The sequence below is a fragment of the Hemitrygon akajei genome, chromosome 15 (assembly GCF_048418815.1).
Source record: "Hemitrygon akajei chromosome 15, sHemAka1.3, whole genome shotgun sequence".
Taxonomy (NCBI): Eukaryota; Metazoa; Chordata; class Chondrichthyes; order Myliobatiformes; family Dasyatidae; genus Hemitrygon; species Hemitrygon akajei.
In genome coordinates, this window is record NC_133138.1 from 28,981,043 (window position 1) to 29,003,023 (window position 21,981).

The following is a 21,981-nucleotide window of genomic DNA, read 5'->3' on the forward strand; positions in this document are numbered from 1 at the left end:
CTCAGAGACTGTGCAGGGCAGTTGGCTGGGGTCTTCACGGATATTTTCGATCTGTCTCTGGCCCAGGCAGTTGTCCTCACAAGCTTCAAGATTGCCACCATCGTGCCAGTTCCGAAGCATTCCACTGCCACGGGTCTGAATGACTTCCGCCCAGTTGCACTCACCCCCATCATTGCAAAGTGCTTTGAGAGACTGGTTCTATCTCATCTGAAATCCTGACTAACAGACCCCAATCTGTTATATTAGACAACCTCTCCTCTTCCATTCTCACCCTGAATACTGGCGTGCCTCAAGGCTGTGTGCTGAGCCCTCTTCTGTACTCCCTTTTCACCTATGACTGCATTCCTGTACATGGTTCTAACTCCATAATCAAGTTCATAGATGACACCACGGTGGTTGGCCTGATCAGAGGGGATGATGAGACGACCTACAGGGATGAGGTCCAGCACCTGGCTGTGTGGTGGCCCTTACCACCTAGAGGACCAAGGAGATCATTGTGGATTTCAGGCATGCTAGGAACCCCACTCATGTCCCCAACTACATCAACAGAGCTGTAGTGGAACGTGTATCAAGCTTCAAATTCCTTGTCCACATTTCCAATGATCTCACCTGGTTGCTGAACTCTCCCATCCTAATCAAAAAGGCACAACAGCACCTTTATTTCCTGCAGAGCTTCAAGAAAGCTCACTTCTGTCCCAGGATACTGACGGACTTTTACCACTGTACCATTGAGAGCATACTCTCCAACTGCACCTCAGTGTGGTATGGCAATTGTCCTGTATCGGACCACAAAGCACTCCAGCGGGTGGTGAAAACTGCCCAATGGAATATCGGCATCTAATTGTCCACCATTGAGAACATTTACCATAAATGCTGCCTGGGCAGGGCGGAAAGCATTATCAAGGATGCATCTCACCCTAACCATGGATTATTTTACTCTCCCCCCATCCAGTAGGTGCTACAGGAGCCTCCGCTCCCACACCAGCAGGCTCAGGAAGAGCTTCTTCCCTGAGGCTGTGACTCTGCTGAACCTCACATCACAGCAGTATTGCACCCATATTGTACAGTCTCAGTACTTTAATATTTGTATGCTGTAGCACTTACTTTTTATTTGTAGTTATTTTGTAAATAACACTACTCTTCTGTACTTCTGGTTAGATGCTAACTGCATTTCATTGGTTTTGTATCTGTACTCGGCACAATGACAATAAAGTTGAATCTAATCTAATTTATATTAATCTGTTATTTATTTATTTATTCTTTCATTTTGCACTTGTACAATTGGTTAACTTTTGCACACTGATTGAATGCTCAAGTTGGTGCAGTCTTTCATTGATTTTGTTATGGTTATTATTTTATTATGGATTTATTGAGTATGACTGCAAAAAAATGAATCTATTGTATATAGTGACTTTGTGTTGTATATGTACTTTGACAATAAATTTAGTTTGAACTTTTGAAATACAAATATATATATATATTTCTCTTGCAAAGTCAAGATATCTCCAAATACATTTTGAGTCAGAGAGATACAGTATTGGAACAGGCCTTTTTGTCCATCGATTCCACATTAACCATCCTCTGCCCATTTCCGCTAATACTGCCAATTCAAGTCGTTCAGGATATTACTTACATCTAGAGTGAAGCTCTTTATAAAGTGTTCATGTAATTCACCTGCCATCTCTTTATTTTTCAATATTAATTATCCAGATTTACTTTCTCAAGGATATTAAGTGTTAGAATATTCCGAGCAATTTTCGTAGTATGCATTAGGGTAATCATGCCGTTAATCAGGCAAGGATTTAACATTTGAGGTATTGATTGTTGTAATAAGTGAAGAATAAAAGAAAAGTCCGAAGATAAGTCGTTTCAGTTATCTTATTTCATTATTTTATTCATTGATTTGAGCACAGTAAAGTTGGACAACTTCCTTTAATTGCTTTGTGGGATTCGCACTCCATTTAAAAACACTATTAAAATCAATAAAATTATGATTTGACACATATTTGAGAAATAAAATCACTCTATATTTAAACAATATTTGCAACATGGAACATCAGAGGTAAACAGGTATATAAAACAAGAACTAATTTCCTGAATTTGCAAAAACACTATCAAATTTACTGTTTGACAGAAAGCACTCTTTTACCTCATCCAAACAAATCTATGAGTGGACTCGGTGAATGCAGAGAGAGAGAGAGAGAGAGAGAGAGAGGGACAATTTTAGGTGCCTGTCAATTTTTGGTCTCTGTCAATTTTCATCACTAGCAGCTTAAATGGCATTCAGGTGGATGTGAAGAAGCATTTGAGGATCTTCCCGTCAAGAATTCATGCATCACTTTTTGTTATTCTTCATATTAATGTGGTAGGAATTAAGTCCTTCAAGGGCTGTTTAATGGAAGGAATCAAGCTCTAGCAAAAACAGAAACCACATTGAGTTTGGTATATCCCCTTGTTATCTTAAGATGACATACTCAGCAGGGAAGGCCATACCTGCGAGAAGAGAAACAGGATCAACTTTTCAGGTGGGAGATGTTTTGTCAGATCTGCGACTTGAAAGATTGTGTCTGTTTCTTTTCCTAAAGATGCTGCCCGACCTGCTAAGTATTTCCAGTACTTTACTTTTGCTTTTAGATTTCCAGTATCTGCAGAGTTTTATTTTTGATTTCCACTGTTATCTTGTAAAATAGGAGGACACTATTGGCTTCTGCAGTCCATGCCAGCTCCCAGGACAGCAAACCGATCCTTCCTCTCCTTATTCGTCTGTGCCCCTACAACTTATTTTCTCAAACACCTGCCTCTTAACTCCCTGTGATTCATTTTGACACTTCTCTCCTGCCAAATAAGGCTGTTTCACAACTGCCAATTAATCTAGCTGCATGACTTTGGGATGTGGGTGGAATCCTGAGTTCCCAGGAGAAACACACAGGGTCACATGGAGAGATATATCCTTAACTCCCCCAGTACTAATTCAATTCACTGGAAGTAAACTTTTAACTGCTCCCAGCATCAATTCTTTTGGAACACCACTTCTCTGGTGTAGGAGTTCCCTTCAGCTTCTCTCTCAACCTCTGTTTTATAATTATTTCGATGGCTGGATAATCAAGCGGGATTTGAAGCTAATGGCTCCCCCCACCTGATTGAAACAGTTAAAGCTGACTTCGTTACGGTGATCCAAAAATTAACAAGGACTAATCTAACATTTAAGATTCCAAAACAGACATCATCACAGGAAGATCAGGCCAGTAACTAAGTTAAGAGACTGCAGAAACTTCAAATCAGGCACAATGTGAAGCATGTTAAAAGGGGGCATACAAAGGGGCATATTTTAAAGTGATTGAAGGAAAGTATAGGGGGATATCAGAGGTAAGTTCTTTACACAGAGAGTGGTGGGTGCATGGAACTTCCTGTCAGAGGAAGTGGTAGAGGCAGATACATTGGAGGCAGCTAAACCCAATGATAGAAGAATGAAAGGTTAGGTGGGTCGAAGGGTATGTACTCTGCTGTAGCGTTCTATATTCTATGAACTTAGTGGGTCAGGCAGCATCTATGAAGGAAAATGGAAATTGGACATTTCTGGTCAAGTCCCTTCATCAGATCTGGTGAATTCTGCAATCCTCATGAAGAGTCTTGACCTGAAACGTTGACTGTTCATTCCTCTCCGTAGATGCTGCCTGACCTGCTGAATTCATCCAACATTTTATGTGTGCTTCAGCACACAAATTACCTGGATTTCATAGCTCAACAGTTTGCTAATTTAATTCCACTGCCAGCTCTCCTAAAGTTCAATTCTTAAATTAAACACAGGTTTTGGAGAATATGCCTGATCTTACATTTCCAGTTGGTGCATCTAGAGCATCCCAACCTGGGGGCTATGGACCATTTGGTTAATGGTAGGGGTCCATTATGTAAAAACAATTGGGAACCCCTGATCTGGAGTCAAGGAATGTGGACACATTGGGCTGTGTATTGCGTTTGCTCCAAAATATTAATTGATTCTTAGTCAGTTGCAACAAAAATGGGAGGAATTTACAATTCCGTACCTGTAGACTGTTTATACTCTGCATATAAAGTATGTCAAATAAATTTTAGAATCCACTTCCAAAATTCAGTCACATTCCACTTGATGCAGCCAAAGATGCACTTCCACCTCAACAATTTTGTTTAATGAATTATTTAATACACTCAGTGATTACAATCATTATTTCCCTACTTATTCATGGAAGATGAGTGCTATAAAAATTGGATGGTCTTCCTCTTTGCTAGCTGCATGTTCGTCTATGAATCAGGACTTATTTCACGGTGGTTGTCAGAAAAGCAGTGTCAACAAAAATAACAAATTTGTTCTGAAGCACACAATATGGCAAATGGTGGGAATAGTCAGCAGTCAGGCAGCATCTGTGGAGAGAGACAGTCAGCATAGAAAGCTGATGACCTTTCCTGACAGTCCTGACCAAAATATTAACTCTGCTTCTCTCTGCACAGATATTCCCTAACTTGCTTAGCATTTGCTGCACTTCTTATTTTATATCAAATTGGTTGGCCGTATTGTATTTGTGACTTACTTTTCTACTAGCAATTTAGATTAATTTTAAAGGGAACTCTTGACATTTGCAACCAATCAATACCTTGAGGTGATGAATAAAATTGGAGATTGACGTGGAAAAACTGAATGTAAGCCTGCTGGAGAATGCCATATGACCTAACAGAATGGTAAGACAAAACTATTCTCATGAAACTAGATATGTTAAATTAGAATGGTCACAGAACAAGGAGGCTGGCTTGGAAAGAAACCAGTATTGGAACCAGGATGCAGTCTTATGCATCTGTCTCCATGTGGTGGAACAACAAGACCAAACTGCACTCTGTTGCAAATTATGTTGGTAGGAAGAAAGGGTGAAGGGTGGTTACTTCAATATTTTCATTCACTATTTTCCCCAAAGCAAAAGGGTTGTCCTCTTCTCTGGGTTACTGTACCCAAGTGTTCTTACTTGTTGACACTGAGAATGAATTATCTTCCCGTACACAGTAGACCACCACTAAGAGATACCACAAGTTTTTCTTCATCATCATTGAATATCATAGTACGCCTGGGTTCAGAAAAGAGAAGAAATAATACAGAATAAGGCCAACACTGGGTTGAAAGGGTCAATGGAATGCTGAAGATGATTAGCACTCAAAAGAGAAAATCAAATCATTGACACTTTGCTTGTCCTGATAAAAGAAAGGAAGGAATTAAATTGGGGGAATAGAATGGTCCACAGGTTTAATCCACTTCTGTCAGTCCACATGGCCTCTTGAACTCCTGCCCTCTCTCGTGGATCCATTTATTGGAAACTGAACAAAATGAAAGGAAGGGTTAAAAAACATCTTAAGTACGTTTATATTATATACAAAATCAAATTACTGCTCATGGAGCCACCCCAGGTAAACAGAAAATTCATCACTCTCATCCCATCACATTTCCTTCTTATGCTGCACCTAAATACACTTTTTTTTTCTATTGTTTCTAAGTGGTCTTCAGCCTCAGATGGATGAGTGGGTGAATTCACTACTGCAAGCCAGGATTCCTACCTATTAGAAATCAATTTTCGAAATCTGCTGATGTTAGAACTCTAAAATCAGAATCAGAATCAAGTTTAATGTCACTCGCATATGTCATGAAATTTGCTGCCTTGCAGCAGCATAACAGTGCAAGATATGAAACCTATAAATTGCAATGAGAAATAAGTAAAAATATTAAATATTTACAAAATAGTTTAAAAATCTAAAATTTAAAAATAGAAGTAAAAGTAATTTTCAAATTAAGTAAAAATAACTTAATTTAAAAATATAAATACAAAATCTAAAATAAAAAGTAAAATAAATAAAATAAAAATAAAAGTATAAACAAATATATTAAAAAATAAAAACACATAATTAAATTTAAAACATTTTAAAATCCAGAAAAATTTGGAAACAATCAGCAGGCCAAGCCTCATCTGTAGAAAGAGAAAGTCAATATTTTAGTTCAAAGACCCTTCTTCAAACTGAAACATTGACTCAGTTTCTCAAACGAATGTGTTGAGTAACTGGGATCAAGTGAGCCTTTAGCGTGTAAGCAATGTAGAAGGACACTTAAGAAGCAATTTCGAAAGGAAGTAAAGAGCTAAGAGTTATCCCTGACAGATATGGTAAAGCAGAATCCTAAAATATTCTAGAGGAAATGAGAGATCCTCTAAAGAATTAATGTAGTAATGTACAGATGAAGCCAAAGGAAATGAGTGAGGTCTTAATACTTTTCTACACTATTTACCATGGTAAAGGATATGGAAGCACTGTGTCTAGGGGAGGGAACAGTGACATTCTGGAGCATTACAAAGAAACACAGAAAATGATGGAGGAACTCGGCAGGCCAGGCCGCACCTATGGAGAGGAATACATAGTCAGCGTTTCTGGCTGAGTCTTCATCGGCCCAAAACATCGACTGTGCTTTCCTTTCCATAGATGCTGCCTGCCCTGTTGACTACCTCCAGCATTTTGTGTGTTGTTCTGAATTTCCAGCATCTGCAGTATCTTTTATATTTAACATTACAAAGCAGGTCACACTGAGGGTCTTGACATGCATAAAGGGCCTGATCAGGTTTATCCAAGATAAAGTAAGGGGAGGGGGGGATTGTTTGCAACTCACGAGAGACATTTGTATCTTCATTAGCCACAGGTAAGGTAGTTTAAGTATGGAGGAAGGATAATTTTGTGTCTTTAAAAGCTGCAGGGATAAGCCAGTGAACTGCAGGGCAGTAAGCATGAACAGTGGGCTAGTTATTGGAAGGGATTCTGAGGGATAGGATTTATTTGCACTTGGAAAGGCAGGGATTGACCAGGAGGTGTCAACCTGGCTTTGCATGTGAGAAATCATGTCTTACAAATTTGAGACGATCGTGGGGATTGACGAGGACAGAAAAGATGGCATTGTTCACATCTTTCTCATCAATCAGCTGGCAGATTACCCTGGTGAGAGGAGGCAAAACATGGTAGTGAAGGACTGCTTATCAGATTGAAGGCACGCGACAAGCGGTGCGCCACAGAGAACTGAGCTGAGTCATCTGTTGTTTTCATGAGTTCCCTATTAGGTTGAGATCAGCAAGTTTGCATATGGCAAGAAACTTAGAGATATTGCAGATAGTGATGAAGGCTCTTTAAGCTTCCAACAAGACATATAGATCAATTAGGACAGCAGGCAGCCGGAATTTAACTTAGACAAGAGCATTCTGAGAAATTAAAACAGGGTAGGATATACAGGGCTGTGCAAAATTCTTAGTCACCCTAGCAGTATATATGTGTCTATGACTTTTGTACAGTACTATACACAGTAAGTGGTAGGGCTCAGCGGCTTGTAGAACAGGGGGACCTACTACATATACATAGTTACCTAAAAGTTAAAACATAGGTAAACAGGGTGGTGAGAAAGGTGGATGGAATGCTTGCTGTCATTGGCTGAGGCTTTGTGTATAAGTTGGGATGATGTCACGTTGAAGTTGCGCAAGCTGCTGAAACTGCATTTGGAGTATCATGTATAGTTCTGGTTGCCACAGTGCAGGACAGATGCAATTAAGCTTTAGAAAGGGTACAGAAAAGGTTCACAGGGATATTAGCACCACACACAAAATGCTGGAGGCACTCGGCAGGCCAGGCAGCATCTACAGAGAAGAGTGAACAGTTGATGTTTCAGGCCAAGGCCCTTCATTGGGAATAGAAAAAAAAAGAAAAATCAGAGCAAGAAGGGGTGGGAGGGGAGGAAGAAGTATAAGGTGGTATTTGATAGGTGAAATGGGGAGAGGGGAAGGGGAGAGGTACCTGCCCATCATATTTCTCTGGTACTCCTCCCCTTCCCTTTCTTCCATGACATTCTATCCTCTCCTATCAGACCCCTGATTCTCCAGCCCTTTAGCTCTTTTACCTATCAACTTGCCATCTCTTCCCCTGCCTCTCTCCTGGTTTCACCTATCACCTCACACTTCTTCTCATCCTCCCCCACCTTCTTGCTCTACTTCTCATCTTTTTTCCCCAATCATGAAGAAGGGCCTCAGCTTCCAATCTCTTCCACAGATGCTGCCCGGCCTGCTGAGTTCCTCCAGCATTTTGTGCAAGTTGCTTGGATTTCCAGCATCTGCACATCTTTTCGTCTTCATGGGAATATTGCATAGATTAGAAGTCTTGAATTACAAGAGGAGAATGTATTGGCTTGGTCTGTCTTCTCTGAATCAAAGGAGGCTGAGAGGTGATGGGGATATATAAAATCATGAGAGATAGAGATATGGTATATAGTCCCCTCCACTACCTGGCATTACGTGCCTGTTAGCTTACACCCCTCCTCAGCCCACCAATCAGCTCAGAATCCTTTCTCGCTGCTCCCAGTCTCCTCTCTGTGCTGGCTATCTCCCCTCTCCACTCTCAGTCCTGATGCAGGATTTTGGCCGGAAACATCGACAGTTGCTTTCTTCCTACGAATGGCGACTGGCCCACTGAGTTCTTCCAGATTGTGTGCTGTGGTAAAAACAACCTGGCCAGCTAGAAACCCTGCCCTTTGCAGTAACCTTGGCAAATATTCACACTGAGATTCGGATTAGATAAACCTCTCCTGAGAAATTATTTGTAGAGAAGTTCTTTTAGGCTCTGTAGTGAGCACAGCAGCTTTGCAGCACTCAGTTGTGAGTGTATGCTAGTTACAAGCCACTTGGGAGGCTTAACTTGGGATATGGTGGCCATTATAGGGGCGTGTTTATGTCTTGGTAAAAGACGTGAATCTCATTCACAAGTGACTACTGTGAGAAACCACCCAGCCAAATATTTTAATTCCCCCAGGTATTGGGGTTCCTACCTATTACCGAGGGACAAGGTGGCACAGTAGGGTAGTTGGTGCTTAGCACAACACTTTACAGTGCCAGTGACCCAGGTTCAAATCCTGTCGCTGCCTGTAAGAAGTCTGTATGTTCTCCCCATAACCAAGTGTATTTCCTCTGGGTTGGCACAGTAAGCTAATTGATCATTGTAAATTGTCCCATGATTACACTAGGGTTAAATTGAGGATTGCTGCGTAGCAGAGCTTGAAGGGCTGGAAGGGCCTATTCTGTGTTGTATCTTGTAAATGATAAAAATTATAAATAAACAATCAAACCAACTCACTGAGTGACAAGAGTGAATAACAATATTTCATTCTCAAGCACAGGCATGTTTTGCAAATCAAAATTTGTTAAAGGAGGTTTCTTCTAAAAGATATGCCAGGTTCCAACAAAATGTAAGGAGCAGAGCAAGGTGGATGCAGAGCCTTATTGTTTCTCCACTAACAAAAGCCACTTGGCTGTCAAGAGTAGAACATGGTGCAAGGTTCTTACCCCATTTACTTCCTACTAACACCGGACAGGCCGCATGCCGTGTTCTATAATCACCTTCACCGCTTCTAAAAAGGTTATACCAAAATACTGCTGTTCCCTGGAAATAGATTAAAAAATCCTCTTAGATATGTTATTTATTAGGTAAGACTGTTCTGATAAAAAGTTACCAACCTGGAATGTGTGTTCTGTTTTCCTCTCTCCATATATCAACATATCCACAATTTTATTCAATTCAATTCAAGTTTAAAAGCCATACATGAACACCCGTGAATTCAGCCAAATGAAACAGCATTACCCCAGGGGCCAAGGTGCTAATCACAGTACCAACAGTCTCATAGCACGTACACGCAAGCAAGTAAAGGTTTCAGTGAGATCGAGCCACACACAAAAAAATAGTCCAGACCCTAGCCATGAATGCCGCAGTATCTGCAGTATGGATCGTATTCTTCCAAGAGAACACAGGAGAGCAGCACTGACTTCACCCTGGATGCTGTGCCACACCGCCCCTAGTGGAGCACACTGGTTTCAACACCTCTCTCCCGGTGGCTGTACACATACAACACCACGGCCTGAGGCCTAGTCCTCAGTATGGCTGAGGCCACGCAGCTCCCTCACCAACAAGTCAAACTTGTGGCATTACACATTAACAATGTCCAAAGGGTCTTGGTGATCACAAGAAAAGCGAAAGGACAGTCACTCATTTATGCGACCAAGACAATCACTCGTTTATGAGACCAAATGACTCATTCGATGCAGGCAACAGCACATTGAAGCAGTTCCTTCATTTTCTCAGCCAACGAGCAACTCGCTGATGGAGTATACCTGCAGTACTTTAAGTTCGTAAAGTCTAGCAGGATCTTGTGATCATAAAAAATGTTTATAAAGGACAATAGCACCTTTTGTTGAACCCGTAGAAGCTGCTGCAATCAAACACGCCAGCATCTTATCGGGAAAAAAAATCCTCTCATTTACCTTTACATGGAGCTCACTGTATCCGTTAATTGCAATGTGTTAATTCGGGCAGACTAATAGTATGGTTCAGGATGCCTGGCCATTCCCTCTTCTCTCTTCTGCCTCTGGGAGAAGATATGAGAGCTCAAAAGCCCAGATAAACAGACAACTTTGTCTCCACTGCTACTAGACTTTAGAATCAACCAGTTCTTTCACATCCTCTTCCTGGTAGTGCTGCCTCGGTCTTCGTCTCTTAATTCTTCCCTGCTTGATTACTCCATTGTCATCACTTTCGCATTTCTTCATGCATTACTTCCGACCGCACCACAATCTGTGCATCATTTTGATTTGTGTTTGCTGCTGTACATTCACAACGAATGGCACACATGTCTTGTGGCGAGGGCTGCATACCATCACAGACTTCAAAGCCAAAGGTAGTGGTGCTGCCAACTTCGCAGCCTCTCTCCCAGATGAGCTTCATCACTTTTTGCTTGGTTCGATGTCGCTGACTCTGAGCCTCCAATAAAGCCACTGCTACAACCTGCAACCTCGTCATCTCTGAGGCTGAGGTACGCAGATGTTTCCAACGAGTGGACAGTCGCAAGGCTGCAGGACCAGACGGCATCCCAGGGCGAGTACTCAGGATAAGCACAGTACAACTGGCAGGTGTATTTACAGACATTTTCAATCTCTCCCTCTCCCAGTGTAGAGTGCTCTCCTGCTTCAAATTATCCACCATTGTCCCTGTACCAAAAAAGACCAAGGAAACATGCCTGAACAACTGGTGTCCTATCGCACTCACATCAATAATAAGCAAATGCTTTGAGAGGGTGGTCAAGGATTACATCTGCAGCTTGCTACCACTCAAACTGGGCCCCCTACAATTCGCCTACCGACACAACCGATCAATAGACAACACAATAGCCACTGCTCTACGTACTGTTCTTACACATCTGGAGAAGAAGGATGCTTACGTGAGAATGCTGTTCTTGGACTACAGTTCAGCATTCAACACCATAATTCCATCCAAGCTTGACAAGAAACTTAGACACCTCAGTCTTGACCCTGCCTTGTGCAGCTGGATCCTGGACTTCCTGTCAGATCACTGGCAGGTGGTAAGAGAGCGCTCCCTCAACTCCAACCCTCTGACTCTCAACACAGGAGCCCCTCAGGGCTGTGTACTAAGTCCCCTCCTTTACTCCCTATATACTCAGGACTGGGTCACCACCCATAGCTCTAATCTGTTAATTAAATTTGCCAACGACACTACATTGATTGGCCTAATCTCAAACAATAATGAGGTGACCTTCAGGGAAAAAGTCATCTCTCTAACACAATGGTGACAAGAAAACAACATCTCCCTCAATGTTGCAAAAATAAAAGAGCTGGTAGTGGATTACAGGAGGAATGGAGACGGGCTAACCCCTATTGACATCAATGGATCTGGCGTTGTGAGAGTAAACAGCTTTAAGTTCCTCAGCATCCACAAGGACCTCACGTGGTCTGTACATACCGTGTGGTGAAAAAGGCACGACAGCATCTCTTTCACCTCAGAGAGTTGAGGAAGTTTGGAATGGGCCCCCAAATCCTAAGAACTTTCTACAGGTGCACAATTGAGAGCATCCTGACTGGCTGCATCACTGCCTGGTATAGAAACTGTATCTCTCTTAATTGCAGGACTCTGCAGAGAGTGGTGCGGACAGCCCAGCGCATCTGTAGTTGTGAACTTCCCATGATTCAGGGCATTTACAAAGACGGGTTCGTAAAAAGGGTCTGTAGGATCATTGGGGACATGAGTCACCCCAACCACAATCTATTCCAGCTGCTACCATCCAGGAAACACTACTGCAGCATAAAAGCCAGGACCAACAGGCTCCAGGACAGCTTCTTCCACCAGGCCATCAGACTGATTAACTCTCGCTGATTTGAGTGTATTTCTATGTTACATTGACTGTTCTATTTATTATAAATGATTATAAGTTACTATGATTGCACGTTGCACCTTTAGATGGAGACATAACATAAAGATTTTTACTCATCATGTATATGAAGGATGTAAGAAATAAAGTCAATTCAATTCAATACATTGTTTACTCTGTGAACTTCATACAAACAAAGAATTTCATTGCAGCTTGGTGTATACGATGATATTCTAATCTTAACTTGAATATTGCAAATCATTGGTACTCTGAAATTAAGAAAATAGTGCAATGCTGCTCTGGTGGGGCAGCATGGTGCAATCGATTTTCAGTGCCAGCAATCACCGATCGGGGTACGACTCCCGCCGCTGTCGTTAAGGAGTTTTACATTCTCCTCATGACCTGCTTGCATTTCCTGTGGGGATTCTGGTTCCCTCCCATGTTCCAAAAAGATGTACGGTTAGGGTTAGTCAGTCACAGGCATGCGATATTGGTGCTAGGAGCGTGCTGACTCTTACAGGCTGCGCCCAGCGCAATCCTCTGATTATATTGACCGTTGACTCAAAGCAACGCATTTCACTGTATGCTTCAATGCACGTGTGACAAATAGTTCATCTTTAGATCATTATGTATTTATAAAAGGGAGGTTCTGTATCAATGGCTATTTCAATGATAAGGGTTTTACCAGGCTTAAAACAAGGTCAGAACAGGAGTTTTATTGCTGTTATTAACGGATAAATAATTAATGTTAAGCCAATTCCTTGTACAGTTGGGAGCCCATTGCACCACTGACCAAATGATTTCTCACATAACCCAGAAATACAAATAATAATCGGCAAAGAGAAACTTGTCCAGTTACCTTCTTTGGATATATCGCAGCTCCAAAGTCAGGAAACACTGTGGCTCCGCCTGCTGTGACATCACTCATCTAGTATAGAGAATTGCAAACAGATTCATAAATACTGTCTCACATTTTTAGAGAGGGTGCTTTCATGTTAAATTAACACAGATGGAACAATGGAAATGGTGTTGGAAGAAATCACTCTTGTGTTAAATGCTGGCAGCTGATGCAGCACATCGCAGCAGTTACATGGACTGAAGCCACAACCAACATGGCCACAAAGCAGTGTATAGGACACAGAAAGCAAGGGATGGTGACAGAGCAGTAACGTGCCAACATTAAATAATTGACTTAAGGTAACACGATTCGACCTCCCGCCTTTCCGTCCCTCAACCCAAAAAGGATTGCAGCTTGATAAAAGCTCTTGACTGAGAAAAGCTCCAATTTCTCTTTCAAATGTTGATTGCATGCAGCATAGAACACAGAACATAGAACAGTACAGCACAGTACGGTACAGGTCATTTGACCCATGATGTTGTGCTAAAGTTTTAACCTACTCTAAGATCAATGTAACCCTTCCCTCCTTCATAGCTCTCCATTTTTCAATCATCCATATGAGATTCATAAATGCCCGAACGTATCTGCCTCTATCATCACATCTTGCCGGGCATTCCACACCCCCACCACTCTCCGTGTAATGAACTTAACTCTGGCATCCCACCAAACCTTCCTCCGATCTCTTTAAAATTATGCCCCCTTTCACTAGTTATTTCCACCTGAGAAAAAGTCTCTGGCTATCCACTCGATCTATCATCTTTCATCTTACCTCAAATATCAATGAGCAAACGTACGCAATGGGTAAAATGATAAAATTAGAATTGTCAAATGGTATCTTGCAAACAATCAGAAATTACAGCAAAAATAGAATCTGTTGAAAACCTCAGGAGGGCCACAGATATCAATGCTTGCTGAGCAGACAGTGATGATATGATCATCGATTCCTCTAAATTCTGGTATCTGTTCATATCTTTCTCTCTCTGAACTTGGTTACCCTCATCCTGGTGGCCCTCACATCTCTTCTGTTCCAGTCCCCCATCCTCTTGACCTGCTCATCACTGTCCCCTTGTTCCCCACCTCCTTCCCTTTATTTTGTCTCCTATCAGATTCCTCCTTCTCCAGAATCAGAATGCACTGGCATATGTCATGAAATTTGTTGTTTTGTGGCAGCAGTACAGTGTAGTACATAATAATAATTAAAATATATAAATTCCAATAAGAATATATATATCATGAAGTAAGCAGTTCAAAAAGAGAGTAAAAAAGAAAAAAAATAGCCTGTTAGTGTACATGGGTTCATTGCCCATTCAAAAATCTGCGGGAAAATGGGAAGAAGCTGTTCCTGAAACACTGAGTGTGCCTCTTCAGGCCCCGGTGCCTCCTCCTTGATGGTAGCAATGAGAAGAGACCATGTTCTGTGTAATGGAGGTCCTTAATGATGGATGCCTCTTCCCCACTCACTCACCTTTCCTCTTTTCTGGTCTCACTTTTCACCCTGCCAGACTGTACTCCTTCCCCACCCCTCACATTTTTTTATTCTGACTTCTGCCCCCACTTCCTTTCCAGGGTCTCAGACCGAGATGTTGACTACTTCCCTCCGCAGAGGCTGTCTGAACTGCTGAGTTCCTCAAGCATTTTGTACGTGTCGTTTAACATTTCCAGCATCTGCAAAATCTCCTGAGTCACCAGGTACCACATGCCTTTTTCCCATTTTCCTTCACAAATCTGAATTCTTGCCAACTCTGAGCAGGAACCTTGCAATTCTGTTTCTATTGCTATTATGACTTGCCAGCAATTACTGTTAACACTCTTAATAAGTGGACAATGTAATGATAAATCTGTCAATGAGTTGACTAATAAGCAACACCTTAAAATATGTACCCACTAAGAACACAACTATTCAGTGAGCAGTTCCAACTTGCTAAGCCTCAAACATCCCTGGTGATTTCATAGTAAGCTGTTTAACGTGACTCATTGACCTTAATCTCAAGGGAGTTTCAAAGTGTCTGGAGATTTTAAAGTTCAAAATTCGAAGTAAATTTATTATCAAAGTACATACGCGTCACCATATATAACCCTGCGATTCATTTTCTTGCGGGTATACTCAGAAAATCCAATAAGTATAATAGAATCAATAAGACCTGCACACAAGGCGAACAAGGCTAAAGACAACTGTGCAAATACAAAAAGAAAAAAAAAATAAACAAGTAATAAGTATCAAGAACATGAGATAATCTTGAAAGTGCGACCATTGGTTGTGGGAACACTTCAGTGTTGGCAAACTGCCAAAGTCACTGACAAACCTATCTGAAGTTTATTTTTAGTGTAGGATAGTAAAGACAATAGTTGGAGTTATGAAGTTGCACAACAAGGGAAACACTGTTCAGTCCAGCGAGTCTGAGCTGGGTCTATCATAAGATGATAAGAACCCAAAGAATAAAAGTAGGAATTGGTCATAGAGAAGTACAGCACAGGAACAGGCCTTTCGGCTTATCTAGCCCATGCCAAAACCATTGAAACTGCCTACTCCCATTGATCTGCACTGGAATCTTAGCCCTCCATACCCCTTCTAGGCCAGACCCTTCATGCCTACTTCATTTTCCTAGTCCATGTCTAATCTACCCTAGATGCATTTGCAGCTCTATCACCATATCCACATATCCTTTTTAAAGCATCCAGAAAGCTACCAATCTCTGTTCTCAATAAACATTTAGACTCAGCTTCTACAGCCTTACAAAGCAAATCCTGTGCCAAAGGCTCACCACTTTTAAGTGACACAATTTCACCTCAGCTCTATCCTAAGCAACCTAGTCTGCAATAACACACTGAATGTTGAAAGGATTAGTTAAGGTGGATGTGGAGAGGATGTTTCCTATGGTGGAAGTATCCAGAATTAGAGGGCACAACCTCAAATTTGAGGGGCAACACTTTAGAACAGAGGTAAGGAGGATTTTTTAAGCTGGAGAGTAGTCAATCTGTGGAATGCTCTGCCACAGACTGCGATGGAGGCCAAGTCTGTGTATATATTTAAGGCAGAAGTTGATAGTGTCCTGGTCTATCAAAGGATGTGGCGAGAAGGCAGGTGTATAGAGTTGAGTGGGATCTGGGATCAGGTATGATGGAATGGCAGAGCAGACTTGATGGGCTGAATAGCCTTTTTCTGCTCCTATGTTTTATGGACCTAATCTCAATCAGTGGCCACTCCTTGAACTCCTCCTTAACTGGGGGAAAATTTCTTCTTGCATCTAGCCAAGAACGCTCTCCAAGAATTTTGTTTGTTTCACTAAGAACTCCTCAGGAGCACTGCCACAAGAAAGAAGCATTTACCATCAAGGGTCCCACTATCCAGGCTATCCTCTCTTCTTGCTGCTACCATTGGGCAGGAGGTACATCAAGCATCAGGTCCCACACCACCAGGTTCAGGAACAGTTATTACCCTTCAACCATCAGGCTCCTGAACCAGTGTGGATAACCTTACTCACCTCATCTCTGAACCAATTCCACAACCTGTAGACTCACCTTCAAAGACTCTACAACTCATGTGCTCAGTATTACTTGTTTATTTGCTTTATTATTTGCATGATTTGTCTGCTTTTGCAGATTGGTTGTTTGTCAGTCTTTGTTATTTATAGTTTTCATAAATTCTATTGCATTTCTTGATTTTCCTGTAGATGTTTGCAAGAAAATGAATGTCAAAGTAATAAATGGTGACCTATATTAACTACTTTGATAATAAATTCACTTTGAATTTTGAACTCCCCTCAGAGAGCAAAACCACCGTCCCTAGATCCAGACAAGTAAATCAGTGTTGGAGTCTCTTAATGGTAAATAGATCTTTCTTTAGTTTGGAAACAGAAACTGCACACAATACTCCTAGTGTGGTCTTGTTAAAGCTAAATGCAATTGCGATAAACCTTCCTTCCTCCTGTATTCAAATCCTCATATTCAAAAGGCCAACATACCATTTGCCCTCCTTTCAAAGGCCTGCCTTATTTGCTCTTTGCTCCTTTAATGTCTCCATAATCCTGTAATTATTTCACCAAAGTATTTATTCAGTTCTCCTGAGAACTGCTTATTAATCTTGTGTCCACTGAAGAGTTCAGTAGAAGATTCAATTTCCAGCCACTGCTTCAGCAAGTTGTTCAAAGTCTTGCTGGGATTAGGATAAATAACGAGAATATTTATCAACGAATAAAGGATAACATTTCAGATTTAAGGTTGCTAATCTGAAACTTCATCCATCATTCATTGGTAAATATTCCCCTCATTTATCCTAATCCCATAAACCTTTTAACACCTCTATTTTCTAGCCTGCTCTGAATTAGACCACCCATGTAAACCCTTCATCCTTGAAGCTGTCAAAATGAAGTAAGTTTCTGTGTGTACCTGGCAGTAGCCACTTAACATCAAACATAAATGCTCAATTCTGCCTACTGTTTGGCATGTATAACCAGCTCAGCAACACGAAGGGAAAATAAGCTTCATTGCAACCAGAAAGCTGCTAAACCTCAATTACCCATGCTATCCACCCCCACATTCTCCTAATTTCAATAGTGGGGATGTTTGTACGTGGAGGAAGAGGCATTTCTGAGTACTACCCTTTGAAGTACCTGGTGCAGGGTTGGCACTGATTTTCAAGAAAGATAAACATCTTAACTGCACTAACAAAAAGGAAACCAGACAGCAGTTTGTATCATGATTTCGGTGCTCCATTACAATATTGTCTATTCTTGGCCCTATTATCAGTCATAGAACAACTCTTATGATGATTAACAATAAACCAAAAACCAGCAGTACATACAGACAGATTGTCTACAGCCATCTCAATATGGCTTTCATTAGAGTCCCTTATATCAATGCAACAGAACCTTGTGATGCAGAGTCTTATACCAGGGAAACAGGCTCTTTAGCTTACAGTGTCTGTGCCAGCAATCAAGAAACTGACAATATCAGTTCAATTGCCTTTGGCCCCAGCTCTATGACATGACAATGAAAATGTAATTAGATAAGCCCTTGAGATGTGAGACTTCTGGATTTGCTACCCCGTCAGGCAGGCTGTTCCAGATTCTAATGACTCTCCGGGTTAAAAGCTTCCTCCGCAAGTCCGTCTAAATCTCCTGAGCCTTACCTTAATCAAGTGCCAGCTGGTTACAGACAGCACTTCTCAGGAGAGAAGTCTATCCTGTGCCCTCATACTTTTGTATCCCTTAGTCAGAATTTGCACCCCCCCCCCCCCACCTCCAGCTTTCTCCTCTCCAAAGAAAACAAACTCAGCCTATCTAGTCTCTTTTGTAACTGGGTCCATTGAGGAAACACCCTGGTGAACCTCCTCTGTACCTTCTCTCCTGCAATCTAGTCCTTTCTATGTCTTGCTGATCAAAACTACAGACATTACTCTAGCAATGGGTGAACATATGAGCCCTACCAAAGAGTTTCAGCCTGAAATGTCAACTGTACTTTTCTCAATAGATGCTGCCTGGCTGTCCTCCAGCACTTTGTGTGTGTTGAAACAACATTGAAGTATCATAATTTCTTAACTCTTGTAGTCTACAATGAAGGCACACACCTTGCATGCTTCAAGCAAATGCTGGAAATCCAAGCAACACACACAAAATGCTGGAGGAACTCAACAGGCCAGGCAGCATCTATGGAAAAGAGTATAGTTGACATTTTGGGCTGAAACCCTTCATCAGGGCTGATTATACCTCCTGAATCCCTCAGTCCTTATCTTTTCGACTAGTTTTCCATGTGAGATCATATCAACATATTTACTGAATTCCATCAGAACTGCATCACCACTATTGATACACAGAGTTACCTTTTGAAAAACTCAAATTAATCAAATAGAATTGACCCTTTGCACTCCCCTGCAATCGGAGAACCACAGAGACCATGTATAGATTCCAAGAGTAATTGACAATGATGAGTGCATGGTTGAATTTTCCTACTGACAATCCACCAGCAGGAAACTGTTGAAATTGCATTTCATAAAATGTAACTGATTATTTATTTTCTATTTAGCTATTTATTGATTGACAGCACAGAATAGACCACTCCCGTCTATTGAGTCACGCTGCCGGGCAATCCCTGATTTAACCCTAGCCTTATCACAACAGAATTTACAATGACCAATTAACCAACCTACCGGAATGGCTTTGGACTATGGGAGGAAACCTGAGCACCGAGAGGAAACCCATGTGATCATGGGGAAAAAGTACAAGCTTACAAGCTCCTTACTGACCGTGGTGGGAATTGAACTCAGGTTGCTGCTACTGTAAAGCGTTGCGCTAACCACTACACTACTGAGCATGTAGAAATTAATTTTTAATTCCGCGTGCTGAAAACAACACTGCATTATACAATTTAATTTCCAGGCTGCAGCACATAAGGAGACATTCTGAGTCCTTGTTAGTTGTTTACAGGGAATACCAATCAAGCCAATTATTTCAGTGTTCTCTACTGGGAACTACCACAGCTAAACCCTATTTCCAGCTGTTTAATAGAGTCAGAATAATTGATATGGCATGAAAACAGGACTTTTTCAGTCCAGTTTGTCCGTGTTGACCAAGTAGGCCAACTGAGCTAGTCCCATTTACCTGCACTTGGCTCACATTGTCTACAGCTTTCCTACTTATGTAACTAACCAAGTGACTTTTAAATGAGCGGCGGGGTGGAGATATATCTCTACCAAAGGAAGTATAAAGCGCTCTTTCCCTCCACTAGCCTTCAGATCACCCTTGGTTAAGATATAGCACCTGTTTAGCACCTCCCCACCCCAATCAGGGTTACATGAAGCCAGGATCACTTTCATTGCTTATGACTCTACAACCATTAGACTCCTGAACCGGTGTGGATAACTTTATCACTACTACTCTGAATGGATTCTCCGACCTACAGACTCACTTTTAAGGACACTTTACAGCTCATGTTCTCAGTGTTATTTTTAACCGCACAGTTTGTCTTCTTTTGCACATAGGTGTTTGTCAATCTTTTTTTTGTCATTTTCTTTTCATAAAATGTTATTGCATTCCTTTTTCCCTGTAAACACTGCAAGTAAGTGAATCTCAAGGTAGTATATGGTAATATATATGAACTTAGATAATAGATTTACTTTGAACCTTGATTGGCTTTCCCAGTTCATAATACTGTGACACATCACAGAAGACACTATTCATGTTTATGCTAACTCTATACTCAAGTAACTCACAAACTCCTTCTTCTTGTAGCTTTTTGAATGCCTCTTCACCACTTATTTGTTCAGTTCCTTCCTGAATGCCCCAACTATACCTGCCTCAACCATTATCAACATGCAATGAGCTGCAACAACACACTGAAAGATCTTCATCATATCCTTTAAATCTCTTCCACTTTCTTTTATATCTGTGATCTGGTCCTTCATCTCTCCAAATAAAATGACCTTGTAGCATTGCATGTTACACCACTTCAATTGCACATATGAATAACACAATTGCAGAGGATTTCTTAAACACAAGAGATTCTGCAGATGCTGGAAATCAAGGTTAACACACACAAAAATGCTGGAGGAACTCAGCAGGTCAGGCAGTATTTATGGAGAGGAATAAAGAGTCGTCCCTTTGGGCTGAGACCTTTCATCATGATTGGAAAACTCCTTCTCCTCCCTCCACCTTCGTATTGTGGCTTCTTACTCCTTCCTTTTGAGTCATGATGAAGGGTCTTAACCTGAAACGCTGGCTCTTTATTCCTCTCCATAGGTGCTTCCTGACCTGCTGATTTCCACCAGCATAGATATGTGGTGGAGAGTATAACTGACTGGCTGTATCACAGCCTGGTTTTGAAACACCAATGGCCTGGAATGGAAAATCCTACAAGAAGTAGTGAATACAGTCCAGTCCATCCACACAATTGAGCATATCTACGCAGAGTGCTGCCTCGGGAAAGAAGCATCCATTATCAGGGACCCCAGGCCATGTTCTCTTCTTGCTACTGCAATCAGGAAGAAGGTACAGGAGGCTCAGGACTCTCACCACCAGGTTCAGGAACAATTATTACCCCTCAACCATTAGGCTATCAAGACTCTTAGACCAGAGGGGATAGCTTCTTAACTTCACTTGCCCCATCACGGAACTGTTCCCGCAACCTACGGACTCATTTTCAAGCACCCTTCATCTCATTTTCTCGATATTTATTGCTTCTTTATTTATTTTTTTCTTTTGTATTTGCATTGTATGTTGTCTTTTGCACACTGGTTGTCTGCCACGTTGATGCATCCTTCATTGATTTGATTGTGGTTACTGGATTTATTGATTATGCCCGCAAGAAAATGAATCTGAGGGACATATCTGGTGATATAGACATAATTAGATAATAAATTTACTTTGTAGTTTATGTATAGAGGATTTCTATGCATCATCAGCATCGACTGACTTAATTGGAAAACGCACATGGTTGCAACAAAAAGGCCATCAAGCCCTATTGCTGGTTACTGTGATTGAACTGACTGCCAATTTCTAGCCTGAGCTTTCATATGACATTTTGTTCACACAAAAGGATCTTTGAAGCTGGGATGGGGGGGGAAAGGAAGCTATATGTCATGTATGAAGTTTACCACAGACAACTCCTGCAGAACATCTTGTTGGTCCTTTCCATGTATGAGTCAGGGAAATGTAGATCAAGCCATCGGCAAACTTGAAAAAAGGCTGAGCTGTTGAATTTGCAGCAACTTGATTTTAATCAGTACTCTAACCAGTTGCAAGTTTTAAACAGCCAAGGTATCACCAGTCATTTTGATATTTCTGCAGAATAAGTACTGTCACATCATTTTTCAAGTGGTTACATTGAACTTCCAGGAAAAGAAACT

General features: G+C 41.3%; 1 protein-coding gene across 10 annotated transcripts in view; it reads right to left on the reverse strand.

The window, feature by feature from the left end:
* Window positions 1–1,867: 1,867 nt before the first annotated feature.
* The window catches only part of LOC140739238 (prolyl 4-hydroxylase subunit alpha-2-like), a 146,976-nt gene continuing 126,862 nt past the window's right edge, over window positions 1,868–21,981 (reverse strand). For 9 of the 10 annotated variants that reach the window (XM_073067348.1, XM_073067346.1, XM_073067349.1 and 6 more), the window contains 3 exons: window positions 13,104–13,172; window positions 9,375–9,471; window positions 1,868–5,337 (listed from right to left, as the gene is read on the reverse strand). In XM_073067348.1, coding sequence (XP_072923449.1) covers window positions 5,267–5,337; window positions 9,375–9,471; window positions 13,104–13,172 — 237 coding nt within the window. In that variant the 3' untranslated portion in view covers window positions 1,868–5,266. The remainder of the gene's footprint in view (window positions 5,338–9,374; window positions 9,472–13,103; window positions 13,173–21,981) is intronic. The other variant, XM_073067343.1, reaches the window with a different exon arrangement.